Consider the following 14,359-nt stretch of genomic DNA (forward strand, 5'->3'; position numbering starts at 1 on the left):
ATTTTATAAAAATGGAAGAAAAAATCGAGGAATTAAATTTGAAGCAACTTAAAGCAGAAACGAACAAAAGGTCCCCAAAAGACAGAAACTTTCTAGTTAATAAAATCATAACAAAAGTTTCTGACGATAGGTAGCATTTAGGTATTCCATGTAAAAGGTTGAAAGCCAATGAAATAGTGTCAGCTAAACTAGGCCTACCATATTTTCATCGCCAAAAAAGAGGACAATTTCGCCAGCAAGTACAATGCAAATAGAGTTTTACGTTTAAAGAATTTATCACATGTTTTGGATAATTTAATTATACGCATATGCACAAGTAATGCATTCAGCTTCAAAATCATTATGTTGCTTACTGAAACAAGGATACTTCTGCCGCAGTTCATCAGAAGACACAGTTGCTTGTCTAAAATTTAGACTCTAAATTAATGATTAGACCTCATGCTGTCAATGAAAAGTCATTTGACTTGGCTTAGGCCTCATGCCGAAAAGTCACATAAACTTATAATTCTGTTGAAAATATAAGAAAGAAAGCGCAAAATGCAGAAAAGGAGGACATTTGGGCATTTTTCACTGTCCTCGGAGGACAATTTATTTTTCTTTAGAAAAGAGGACATATGGTAGCCCTAGCTAAACCCAAAATAAATATTTCCTTTTTAATTGTTCACTAGCAGCAACAACAAAAACCCAAGACAAAAGAGATTTAAGCCAGCTTTGTAGGCTTACAATGTTGCAATATAATAAATGAAAAATAATAAAATTAAATAATTTCAAAACATAGACATCAATTATTATCTGTATAAACCTTAGATATCTTATATGTAAGATATATATATCTTACATTATATATAAGGCATTATGGCTTAGCTATCTTATATTATATATAAGATATCTATGGTATAAACATTGTGTTAATATTATGAGCAACATAAATAGCTGATGTCTATGTTAACATGGTAAAACGGCAACAATAACAACAACAAAAGATGATATTAAGGGTGGACTTATGTTCAAATACCTTTTCAAAAATTTGCATATCTTTGAAAGTTTGCTAAGTGAGCAGGCGTCGTAGATAAAAATTACTTGCTCATACCAGCTAACTTTTCCATGTGGGTTATGAGTATCAATGCTTGGGTGCATCTCGTGTAGTGAAAGCGTATGACGAAGGTCAATTTGGCGATTGGATGTCGAAGGTGACCGACAAAAACAAGTTTAAACGCGTTGTGTAATAAATACCACAACGTCTCAAATGCCGTCATTTTCTTTATCTGTATGTGTTACCACCCAGTATTCAATAGCAAAAAAGCAATAAAAATAAAGGTTAACTTACAGTCTAAGCGGCTAACTTTAGATTATCTCCATACATTGAACGTATAAACGAGTTATTGAAAAGTGAAAAAAACGTGTAATTTGTGTCTATATGGTGTAATATAATAATCTAAAAGCTATGGGGTCGTCTCATAGACATCTTGCATATAAAAATACTTCTTACTCTAATGAAGGGTTACCCGATTGCATTATGCTATATGGTACCGATAGACAATTACCTTAGGCAAGCTTATTCATCGATACCGCAAAAATACAAATATTTACAAAAACAGTCAGTGATAGTGCGGTACAAACACATCGGCCTTTCGAAAAACTTCAATAGAATTAGGGCTGCACAGAACTAATCCAAATTACAATTAGCTTAAAGCCTTTGCCTTGCTCTAACCCAGTGGTTCCCAAACTTTTTCAGCTTGTGGCACACTAGAAAAATTAGAAAACGCTCGCGGCACACTTACAAGAGAAGAAATGTTGCTTTAAAAAATTACCCTACTCTATCGATAATGCCATAATTGGTTTCATCGTCACATGTGCTTATTTCTCAGCTATTGAAGCAGCTAGAAAGCTTTTAAGTCGCTTATGCTTGTCTGCATGCCTTATTTTAAATATTTATACAGTTCTTTTCCAAAATTCCAAAAAGATTCGCGGCACACCTGAGAATCTGTGGCGGCACACAGTTTGGGAATCACCGCTCTAACCCAACGCTTTAAGGAGCAAGTGTCATCGCAGATTTGCCTCACTTTTCAGCTGGAGTTGGATACAGTATCTAGGTTTTATATATAAGATATCTGTGCATCACATTTATTCATCGTAAACTTTGGTCGCGTAAAAGGGTAATTACCGTTTTGTTCAAGAATGCTAAACATTGTATAGGACGCACAGGTTAACAAGAAACCAGGTATAGCACAAGCCCCAATCGCAATGATCGATAGGTCTGGCTGTTGGCACTAGAAAGTAGAAACCCTTGTTATTTAATAGAAAAGTTTTGTTTCCATTTTTTTTGTTTTTTGAAAAAATGGTTTGATGAACCCTCAAATTCACTTTTTAAAAGGCGTCAAATGGGCATTGCAGATTGAGACTGCAGAGTCAGGGATGCTAAGTGCGTGTGGAGTTAAAATTTATTGCGCATACAAAGGCCATTGATTCATCTTGTTGTAATTTTCCATCAAAACACGTCCAGTGTAGAACAGAAATGCCCTAAGGCAGTGGTTCTCAACCTTTCATTGTACCCGGCCACCTTACTTACAGTCATTAGAAGTGCGCAATTATGGGCATTTAGTTGTGAAATTACAGAGGAATTAAATAATTCAATCTCTTTATAAGCTAAAAATTGAGTGTTTTTAGGAAATTCTGTCCCAGTCATTTTCATTTAATGCAAAAACATGCACACACTGTTCCATGCACTGGTCTTTTCTCAGAGTAGAAATTTACCGTATCAGTGAATAAAGCCATTGATCCAAGTTGAGGTGGCATCAATGTTGTTTTGTTGTTGTTTTACCATGCTAACATGGACATCAGCTATTTATGTTGCTCATATTGTTAACACATAACGTTTATACAGATAATAATATCTGACGTCTATATTTTGAAATTATTTAATTTTATTATTTTTTCTTGATCATAAGCCTACAAAGCTGGCTTACATCTGTTTTGTCTTGAGCAGCGACAACATTCATTACAATTTAGCCTTATAGCTTATACTGTTTCCTATGTATAAAATCTGTCTGAGAATCTATCATCTGTTTGGCCCATTAAGGAAAAAGGTTGGACACTCCTGATCTAGCCTATACTTGTGGTGTATAGTCTCTTGCTGTTATGATTACAGCGTTTTTTTTGTGCAAAGTAAGCAAGTACAAGAGTAAAAAAATGTGAACGTGTTCGGTTTTAAGAAATTAGCATAACTCGTGTGATCACTGGTATATAAGAGCCGGCTTGTTAAAATATTGGTTAAAAAGACATATTAAATGCCTAATCTTAGCATACTGCTAATACTTGCTGTAAATTTCTTTAAGGAACTTCTTTAAATTAAACCAATGTTAGGTTGCGTACAATCGATATTTTCCATATGTAAGCTCGCAACTTCAACCAATTACATGAAACACATAAATGCCAGCAATTGTCACAGCAAAAACTGTTATTACAATTTTGTTTTAAACTTTTCGAATTTAAATTTTTATATTATTACTCATATTGTAGATAACGTATTATAATGTTAGCTTTTTTGTTAAAAAATTTTAGATTTTTTTTTTTTTTTCAGCAATTACATTTTAAGTTTCTCATAACAATCAAGCCATGGAGTGTGATCCAGGCATAATTCAAGTTGATGTTTTATTGAAAGCAATCAGTGATCTTATTTCACAAGAATTAAAATCATTGCGACAAGAAATGAAAATGGAATTTGCACAATTGCAAGTAAACATTGAAGATATGGTTTTAAAGATTCTTGCAGAAACAAAGAAAACAGAAACCATGAACAATGCGATTCCAATTGAAGAAATATCACAACCATTACATGTAGAATCAGATATCAGCCTTAAGATTGAGGACGTTTATTCCGAGAAGGCACCAGACTTTCCTCTTGTTGAAGCTATCAAAGAAGAACCTTTGCTGTTTGAGGAATATGAGGTTTCACAGCCTGAGATTGATGACCTAAATATATCCATGTTAGATAAAATTCCTTCTCAATCAAATATTGGAGTGAATGCCACAGTTAAAATTGTTAAACCACAAAGCTGTGTTGCAAGAAACTCAGATGAAAAATTCAGCGATTCTGTGAAGATGTTTCTCAATAAATCTACTGCAATTGAAAGAATCAATGCTTGCAAAGTAGATACTCAGGTGTTTGTTGGAAAAAACAAAGAAAAGCATTTTTGTTGCAACTTTTGTGATAGATCATTGAAATGCAAAAGAAACTTGAAAGTTCATATAAGAACTCACACAGGTGAGCGACCTTATCAATGCCAAGTTTGTCACAAGTCATTTTCCGTCAGCAGCAATTTGAAAACTCATATGAGAACTCACACTGGAGATCAACCTTATCAATGCGATGTGTGCCACAAGTCATTCACCCAAAGCAGCAGTTTGAAAGCTCATTTGAGAACTCACACGGGAGAGCGACCTTATCAATGCGGTGTGTGCCACAAGTCATTTACCTTTAGCAACCAATTGAAAATTCATATGACAACTCACGATGCTGAGCAACCTTATGAATGCAATATGTGCCACAAGTCATTTTCCGCAAGCAGCAGTTTGAAAGTTCATATAAGAACTCACACTGGAGAGCGACTTTATCAATGCCAGGTTTGTCGCAAGTCATTTACCCAAAGCAGCCAATTAAAAACTCATATGAGAATCCACACTGGAGAGCAACCTTATCAATGCCAGGTGTGCCACAAGTCATTTTCCCAAATGAGCAATTTACGGAATCATGAAACTATTCACACTGGAAAGCGACCTTAACAAGGTTTATTTTTTGTCAAAAGTTATTTACAATGAAGCGATTATTGTAAAGTAGGCGTCAAACACCTAATACTCAGATCTCTATGAAATTGTTGGATGTCCTACGTAGAGCTTTAGAAAACATGTTTAGACCAATCAGAATTCAGCATGGAAGATGTTGTTTTCCAGCCTGGGAATAGCCTTAGCAGTTGACGTGCTTCAATGTCCCATGTCGCGTGCAGAATTATGCCAAAATCTGTAAAAAATTTTGAATCATGGTTTTTTATGGCGTTTTTTGAAATGCCAGTTCAAAGCATAGTAAATTGACATGCAAAATTTCAGAGAGCCCCATGGAGGATTTTTCGGGTAATCAGTCTTTTAGTAAATTCACTGTATTAAAATTTATTATTAATATTAATAATATTATTAAAACTCATATTGGGGCAATGTATGTGGTTGTTTGTGGAAAATAGTTTGATTTTTCTGGAAGTTAATTCTGAGAATGCTTCAGTTTTTTCTCTTTTTGAAGCCATCAAAGAAGAACCTTTGCTGTTGCAGCATAGGGAGGTTTCTGAAACTGATCATCCAAGTATGTCCAATTCAAATATGTTTTCTCATCAATCGTAGATTGAAGTAAAAGCCACAGTTAAAGTTGTCGATCCTTGAAGTTGTGTTGAAACAAATTCGGATGAAGAATTCAGCGATTCTGTAGAACTGTTTCTCGATGAACCCAGGGCAAATGCTTGCTCAATGCTTGCAAAGTTGATGCTCAGCTGTTTTTTGGAAATTACTAAGAAAATCATTTTTCTTGCCATTTTTGCAACGCAAGGTTCCACTGAAGAAACATCACAAGTATGTGTTTTCCCAAGACTCCTATTACCGTTATGCATTGCATTTTGTTTGTCTTTTCCCTTGAATTCTTTAGCAGTATGACAAAGTAATGTCTACTAACATTGTGTGTGAGCAAATTTTATCGCATCCCGCTGAGGCATTGTTTATATTAAAACGATTGTTTAACCAAGTTGAAAACTCAACCAAGCAAGGCATTTCGTAACGTTACCAATCATCAATAAATTAAACAATGATATCATAAACGAAACTGTTGAAACGGTTGGAATAGTTTTTACTAGTACAAATATCATGATATGATGATATGAGGTGAACCTAAAATGTTTCAATCAAATCAATGGTCATTGATCAGTGATTTTCAACAACACATCAAACAGACTTAACAATTAATTCGGATATAACTTTCGTAAATGTGTTGCTCTCAGATTTTTAATTGATTTGAGTAATGTTTATGGTGTGCCAAATTTGGGTTAGTTTAGGTCAAACTGGTGTGTAATGTCATTTAAGATGATTTTGTGTGTTTTACATGTTGAAACTAGGCAGAAGTCTTAATAAACATTTTTTCAAAGCAACAGGGAATCTTTTATTTTTCGTTTTTGTATGTGACAGTCACTGCTGTTCTTTACTTTGTAGTAAATGTAGAGAAAATTATTTAGATTTATTATTTTTATTTCAACAGTTTTGGTTACATATTATCAGTTTTCCTCTATCAAGAAAATCCTCAAATATTTTACGTTCTTTTCAGGAAATAGATTATAAAATTGTATAATAATAATCAGACAATGGAGTCTCATCCAGTTGGTATGCAAGTTGACGTTTTATTGAAAGCAATCAGTGATATGATTTCACAAGAATTTAAATCAATGCGGCAAGATATGAGGAAGGAATTTGTACAAATGCAAGAAAGCATGGAAGATGTGATTTCAACACTTCTTGCAGAGATAAAGAAAACTGAAACCATGAACAATGCAATACCAGTTGAAGAAACATCACAAATAACAGTTGTAAAATCAGATATCAGCCTTAATATTGAGGAAGTTTATTCTGAGAAGGCACCAGTTTTTCCTATTGTTGAAGTTATCAAACAAGAACCTTTGCTGTTGGAAAAGTATGAGGATTCACAGACTGAGATTGATGACCCAAATATATCCATGTTAAACAAATTTCCTCTTCAATCAGATATTGGAGTGAATGCCACAGTCAAAATTGTTAAACCACAAAGCTGTGTTGCAAGAAACTCAGATGAAGAATGCAGCGATTCTGTGGAGATGTTTTTCGATAAATCCACTGCAATTGAAGGTACTAATGCTTGCAAAGTTGATGCTCAGTTGCTTGTTGGAAATAACAAAGAAAAGCATTTTTCTTGCAATTTTTGTGAAAGATTATTCAAATGCAAAAGAAACTTGAATGTTCATCTAAAAACTCACACAGGTGAGCGACCTTATCAATGCAATGTGTGCCACAAGTCATTTATCCAGAATGGCAATTTCCAAGTTCATATGAGAAATCACACTGGAGAACGACCTTTTAAATGTGATGTGTGCGACAAGTCATTTTCCATTAACAGCAGTTTAGAAACTCATATGAGAACTCACACTGGAGAGCGACCTTATCAATGCGATGTGTGCCACAAGTCATTTTCCGTTAGCAGCAGTTTGAAAACTCATATGAGAACCCACACTAGAGAGCAACCTTATCAATGTGATGTGTGCCACAAGTCATTTTCCATTAGCAGCAGTTTGAATAATCATATCAGAACTCACACAGGTGAGCGACCTTATCAATGCCGAATTTGTCACAAGTGTTTTATCAAGAATGGATGTTTGCAAGCTCATATGAGAATCCACACTGGAGAGCAACCTTACAAATGTGATTTTTGCGACAAGTCATTTTCCTTTAGCAGCAATTGGAAAACTCATATGAGAACTCATACTGAAGAGCGACCTTATCAATGTCAGGAATGTATAAAGTCATTTACTCGAAGCAGCCATTTAAAAACTCACATGAGAATCCACACTGGAGAGCGTCCTTATCAATGCCAGGTGTGCCACAAGTCATTTACCCAAAGCAACCATTTAAAAGGTCATATGAGAATCCACACTGGAGAGCGACCTTATCAATGCGATGTGTGTCAAAAGTCCTTCACACAAAGCAGCATTTTAAAAGCTCATGTGGTTATCCATACTGGAGAGCGACCTTATCAATGCCAGGTGTGTGAAAAGTCATTCACCGATGGCCGCAATTTAAAACATCATATGAGAATTCACACTGGTGAACGACCTTATCAATGCCAGCTGTGTCAAAAGTCTTTTACCCAAAGCAACCATTTAAAAAGTCATATGAAAATCCACAATGGAGATTGACCTTATTAATGCCGTATATGTCAAAATTGATTTTCCCAAAAGAGCACTTTGCGGAGTCATGAAATTTTTCGCATTGGAAAGTGACATTGACAATGCTTGTTTTTTTGTCGCAAGTCAATTACGTTGAAACAATAATTATTAACACATGTTAAAACTCACATTGGGGCAATGTAAATATTTCAAAAAGATTTTTGGACAAAAAATTAGCTTTGAAAAAAATTTACAAACCATTTATCCAGATGCTGCATCCATTTGTTTGTGTTTTATTTGTCCACTTTTATCAATAACTTCGTATGTGTCATGAAACATAAATTTGCACTATGTGGTTATTTTTTGACAAATAGGTTGCTTTTTCATGAAGTTCATTCAGGGACTATATCAGTTTTTCCTCTTGTTGAAGCTTTCATAGAAAAACCTTTGCTGTTGCAGCACTGGGATGTTTCTGAAACTAATCGATCAAGTTTATCCATTTCAAAAATGTTTTCTTAACAATCGGAGGTTGGAGTAACTGCCACAATTAAAATGGTTGATCCTTAAAGTTGTGTTGAAAGAAATTCAGGAGAAGAATGCAGTGATTCTGCAGAAATGTTTTTCGATGAACCAAGCGCTAGTGATAGAATTAATGCTTGCAAAGTTAATGCTCAGCTGTTTGTTGGAAATAACAAAACCAAAAAATTTTTTTGCAATTTTTGTCACAGATCCTTCAAACGCAAAACAAACTTCAAAGCTCATCTGAGAACTCACACAGGAGAGCAAACTTATCAATACAATGAGGGTGAAAACTCATTTTCCCAAAGCTTATATTTCAAAAATCATTTGAGAATCCACACTGGAGAGCGACCTGATCAATGCCAGTTGTGTGAACATTTATTTACCCAAACCAGCAATTTGAAAACTCATATGATAACTCCCTCCTAATAGCAACCTCATATCTGCCAGGTGTGTAACATGTTATTAACTAGAAGACATACAGATTTGCAAAATAATTTTACTACTTATTAATTCACCGTCATGGAGTGTCGTCCAGACAAAGTGCAAGTTGGTGTTTTATTGAAAACAATCAGTAATATGATATCACAAGATTTCAAATCAATGCGACTGGATATGAAGATGGAAGAAACAAAAGAAACTGAAACCATGAACAATGCAATGTCCCACCGAAGAAACATCACTACCATTAGTGTCAGATCACAAGTATGTGTTTTCCCAAGACTCCCATTACGGTTATAGGTTGCATTATGTTTGTTTTGCAAGTTTTGTGATAAATTATTCCGACACAAAGCAAACTTGAATACTCACGAAAGAACTCACACAGGTGAGCGTCCTTAGCAATGTCAATTGTGTCACAAGTCTTTTACCCAAAATGGCAGTTTGCAAACTCATATGAATATCCACACTGGTGACCGACCTTATCAATGCCAGGTGTGTCACAAATCTTTTTCCAAAAGAGCCATTTGCGCACTTACATGACTAAACATACCGGACAAAAACCCTATCAATGCGTGTGTGTCAAAAGCCATTTACCAGCAACAGCGATTTGCTGATTCATATGAGAATCCACACAGGGGAATGACTTTATCGATGCCAGGCTTGCCACAAGTCTGTGATAAATATATCAATTAATGTAATATAAAATTGTGTACTACATAGAATTCTCGTCTATCGAATCAGTGAAGCATAACACTGCGTGACGTAATCGATTGTTCCCTTGTGCGTGCATTTTGATTCATTCACCCTTTTCAGTCGTACGTTCAACGCCGCAACATGTCTCTGTGCTGTTGCTGTCATAATGTTCTATCTTGATGTATTCGTTCAAAGAAGCTTCAAATATAATCAGATTATACAGTAGTCATTCCTGTGTCATTACTGCTGAAGTCTATCAAAGTTCACTGTCAAGATATTCACAAGGAAATAGACTTTGTAGTGTAAGTGGGCAAACCTTACAGGCTAAGGTAACATATACCACCATTTCATTACAAACTGATGCAGCCGAGTGAGGACGAATTGACGATAAAAAAAAGACATTTCCATTACAAGTGTGGTGGAGCCGAAATAGCTGAGAACTACGCTTTTCTTTTTTGAGCAACCTATGAACAATTAAATTTGAGGTTGAGAGAAGTCTAGTGATCTCAGACTAGAAGTTTCGAAGATATGTATCGTCTAAAACCCATGCAACACTCATTGGATCTAGCCGACATACATCTCGACAATATGATATTCGAACAAATCAACTACAACGACGGTGACGAAGAATCGCCTGGAATTCAACCAACTTCGAATGCAAGAATGACCGACACACAAAGCACGCTGATCCATCCACGACGCGTGGAAGGCCAGTAAAGGAACTTTGTCGGTATTTGGACATTTAGTAATGATTTTTTGTTTGTTTTTTTCTCTATGTGGTATATATTATAGCGTTATTGTGTAGTTTACCTTAAATGATGGTGGCTTAGTGGCCATAATCTCTAAACGGTTTAAGTCATGCCGTGGAGAAATTTTTCTTTGTGTTATTTTGTTATGCTTTAAAACATAGCGGTTGTTTTCGAAGGTTAAACAAATGCCCAAGGCTAACACCGATACACTATGTTGAATGTCAATTACAAAACGTATTTGACTAATTTTATATATATTTTGTAATACGCGTATTTCCAAGTGAAATATTCACACAGCTATACTGGTAAAACCAGATGCTGAAATCGCGTGAGCATAAGAGAATTTTATACTAAAGTTATTTACGGAAATCGGCGTCACGACATGTGAGATGAAACATTTGCAGCCGTTTCCTCATTTTGCTATCCTGCGCAAGAAACCACAGCTAGCATACGCGTGATGTGTCAAATGACATCCTGTGCTCTGTTTTCTATTTAAAGTCGTGACATAAATGTCATCATTGTTTGTTTTGTATAATAATTTTGCTTTATAAATTACAGAAAACATATTACTATCTTTTTGCGAATATATTGCCAATATGTATTGCATTGTAACTATGTTTCAACGTTTATTGTTATGTAATCTACATTTTACGTGTTATATTGACTTTTGTTATCAACACTATTGTTTTAATTATTGTTCACCGAGAATTGTTTTTATCCTGATCATAAAAAATCGTGAGTTTTTTCAAAACTTACGATCTTTTCTTGGGGAAGGTTATGTGATAAATATATCAATTAATGTAATATAAAATTGTGTACTACATAGAATTCTCGTCTATCGAATCAGTGAAGCATAACACTGCGTGACGTAATCGATTGTTCCCTTGTGCGTGCATTTTGATTAATTCACCCTTTTCAGTCGTACGTTCAACGCCGCAACATGTCTCTGTGCTGTTGCTGTCATAATGTTCTATCTTGATGTATTCGTTCAAAGAAGCTTCAAATATAATCAGATTATACAGTAGTCATTCCTGTGTCATTATTGCTGAAGTCTATCAAAGTTCACTGTTAAGATATTCACAAGGAAATAGACTTTGTAGTGTAAGTGGGCAAACCTTACAGGCTAAGGTACCATTCAACCACTTTTCATTACAAGTCATTTACCAGAAGCAGCCATTTGCAAGATCATAGTAGAATCCATACTCAGGAGCGACCTTATCGATGCCACGTATGTCAAAAGTCATTTTCCCAAAAGAGCCATTTGCATACTCATACTGCTACCCACACTGGAGAGCATCCTTATTAATGCCAGGTTTGCAAGTCATTTGATAGAAATTGAGATTTGCAGGCTTATTTGAGAATCCACACTGGAAAGTGACCTTGTCAATAGCGGGTGTGTAACAATGAATTTTATTTCAGCTATGACTTGCACAGTCAGATCAGAACCCATTCGAACGACCTTGTCTGTGTCATGTTTATCACAAATCATTTACTCAAAGTTGCAATTTATGTACTTACATGACTATTCATTCAAGAATGCGCAATTATTATTGGCAAGTGTGTCACAAGTAGAAATGAACCGATACGAAATTAAACAAGAAAATCTTTTTCGCAATGTGCCACTTTGCAAACTTAAATGACCACTTACAAAGTTACACTGGAGAACACCCACGCTACTGTCCTTAGTGTGAAAATCATTTTAGTTAATGGGAAGTTGAAGGAAGTTGGTGACAGCAAATAGGTCACGATCACATAATTATGCGAGTATTGTGAGAAAGCTTTTACTAAGTGGCGTTCATAGAAAATATTTAGGAGCTTCTCACCCTGATTCTGTATCCGAGTAAATTTTGTTTTGGATTTCCAATTTTACCTTTTTCAACATCGTATTTTCCACTTAAGTAAAATACAGCTTTGCATTGTTGTAGTTGGTAAATAGCATTCGATAATATAATTATACTTTCCAATTTCTTAATTTTGTTTCTGTTTTGGTGATGTACAATACAGAGTTCTTCTCAGTTTTGAAATAAATTGTCGGACATCCAAAGTTCAATGTCATATTCAACTTTCTAGCTTCGGGTTGGTTTGCGAAGACAGCATTAGTTTAATAGTTTAAAAAAATATTTACAGTCGCAAGTATAGCAAAAATTTCCATTGTCTAATTCAATAACTTTGAGCTTTTATGTAATAAGTGGGGCTTAAAATGGGCTCTGTTGAATGGTTTAATATAGATGGTTGCTGCACTAAACTGATATTCAATTAAAGCAGTTTCGTAGTAATTTGTGTCAACGTGTAATTTGTGTCTATATGGTGTAATATAATAATCTAAAAGCCATGGGGTCATCTCATAGACGACTTATATATAAAAATACTTCTTACTCTAATGAAGGGTTACCCGTTTGCATTATGCTAAATGGTACCGATAGGCAATTACCTTAGGCAAGCTTATTCATCGATACCGCAAAAATACAAATATTTACAAAAACAGTCAGTGATAATGCGGTACAAACACCTCGGCCTTTCGAAAAACTTCAATAGAATTAGGGCTACACAGAACTAATCCAATGTACAACGAGCTTAAAGCCTTTGCTTTGCTCTAACCCAACGCTTTAGGGAGCAAGTGTCTTCGCAGATTTACTTCACTTTTCAGCCGGAGTTGGATATCTAGGTTTTATATATAAGATATCTATGCATCACATTTATTCATCGTAAACTTTGGTCGCGTAAAAGGGTAATTACCGTTTTTGTTCAAGAATGCTAAACATGGTATAGGACGCACAGGTTAACAAGAAGCCAGGTATGGCACAAACCCAATCGCAATGATCGATAGGTCTGGCTGTTGGCACTAGAAAGTAGAAACCCTTGTTATTTAATAGAAAACCTGTGATCCTTGAACCTTGAACCTTAAACCCTCAAATTCACTTTTTAAATGGAACTACTCTTTGAACTACTTTTTGAGTGGCACAGGTTAACAAGAAGCCAGGTATGACACAATTTACACAAACCCCAATCGCAATGATTGATAGGTCTGGCTGTTGGCACTAGAAAGTAGAAATCCTTGTTATTTAATAGAAAAGTTTTGTTTCCATTTTTTTTTGTTTTTTGAAAAATGGTTTGGTGAACCCTCAAATTCAATTTTTAAATGGAGTCGAATGGGCATTGCAGATTGAGACTGCAGAGTCCAGGGTGCTAAGTGCGTGTGGAGTTAAAATTTATTGCGCATACAAAGGCTATTGATTCATCTTGTTGCAATTTTCCATCCAAACACGTCCAGTTTGGAACAGAAATGCCCCAAGGCAGTGGTTCTCAACCTTTCATTGTACCCGACCACCTTACTTACAGTCATTATAGAAGTGCGCAATTATGGCCATTTTGATATGAAATTACACAGAAATGGATTATATTAAAACGTTGTTTATATTAAAACGATTGTTTAACCAGGTTGAAAACTCAACCAAGCAAGGCGTTTCGTAACGTTATGAATCATCATTAAATTAAACAATGATATCATAAACCAAACTGTTGAAACGGTTGGAATAGTTTTCACTAGTACAAATACTATAATATGACGATCTGAAGTGAACCTAAAACGTTTCAATCAAATCAATGGTCATTGATCAGTGATTTTCAACTTCATATCAAAAAGACTTTAACAATTAATTCAGATATAATTTTCCTAAATGTGTTGGTCTAAGATTTTTAAGTGATTTGAGCACTGTTTATGGTGTGTGCCAGGTGTGTGTGTGTGTACCACTGTTTATGGTGTGTTATGTCATTTAAGATGATTTTGTGTGTTTTACATGCTGAAACTATGCACAAGCTTTTATAAACCTATTCTTTCAAAACAACAGGGAATCTTTTGTTTTTTGTTTTTGTATGTGACAGTCACTGCTGTTCTTTACTTTGTAGTAAAATTTAAAAAAATTTATTTAGATTTATTATTTTTATTCCAACAGTTTTGGTTACACATTATCAGTTTTCCGCAATCAAGAAAATCTTCAAATATTTTAAGTTCTT

The 14,359-nt window shown here is 35.0% G+C and overlaps 1 protein-coding gene across 1 annotated transcript; it reads left to right on the forward strand.

Annotated features, from left to right (window-relative positions):
* Positions 1-2,977: 2,977 nt before the first annotated feature.
* Positions 2,978-11,369, forward strand: LOC143448581 (uncharacterized). The gene is made up of 3 exons (XM_076948388.1): positions 2,978-4,781; positions 5,430-5,613; positions 6,363-11,369. The coding sequence occupies exons 1-3, from the start codon at positions 3,616-3,618 to the stop codon at positions 7,971-7,973; spliced, it is 2,961 nt and encodes a 986-aa protein (XP_076804503.1). The 5' UTR covers positions 2,978-3,615; the 3' UTR covers positions 7,974-11,369.
* Positions 11,370-14,359: the final 2,990 nt, after the last annotated feature.

Source organism: Clavelina lepadiformis, chromosome 3 (genome assembly GCF_947623445.1).
Source record: "Clavelina lepadiformis chromosome 3, kaClaLepa1.1, whole genome shotgun sequence".
Classification (NCBI taxonomy): domain Eukaryota; kingdom Metazoa; phylum Chordata; class Ascidiacea; order Aplousobranchia; family Clavelinidae; genus Clavelina; species Clavelina lepadiformis.

Bases quoted from the DNA above. Each gene is read 5' to 3' on its own strand.
- LOC143448581 (XM_076948388.1), top strand. From the start codon at position 3,616: ATGGAGTGTGATCCAGGCATAATTCAAGTTGATGTTTTATTGAAAGCA. The intron at 4,782-5,429 runs ACAAGGTTTATT...CGATCCTTGAAG, and splicing joins CACACTGGAAAGCGACCTTA to TTGTGTTGAAACAAATTCGG. The intron at 5,614-6,362 runs GTATGTGTTTTC...TTCAGGAAATAG, and splicing joins CCACTGAAGAAACATCACAA to ATTATAAAATTGTATAATAA.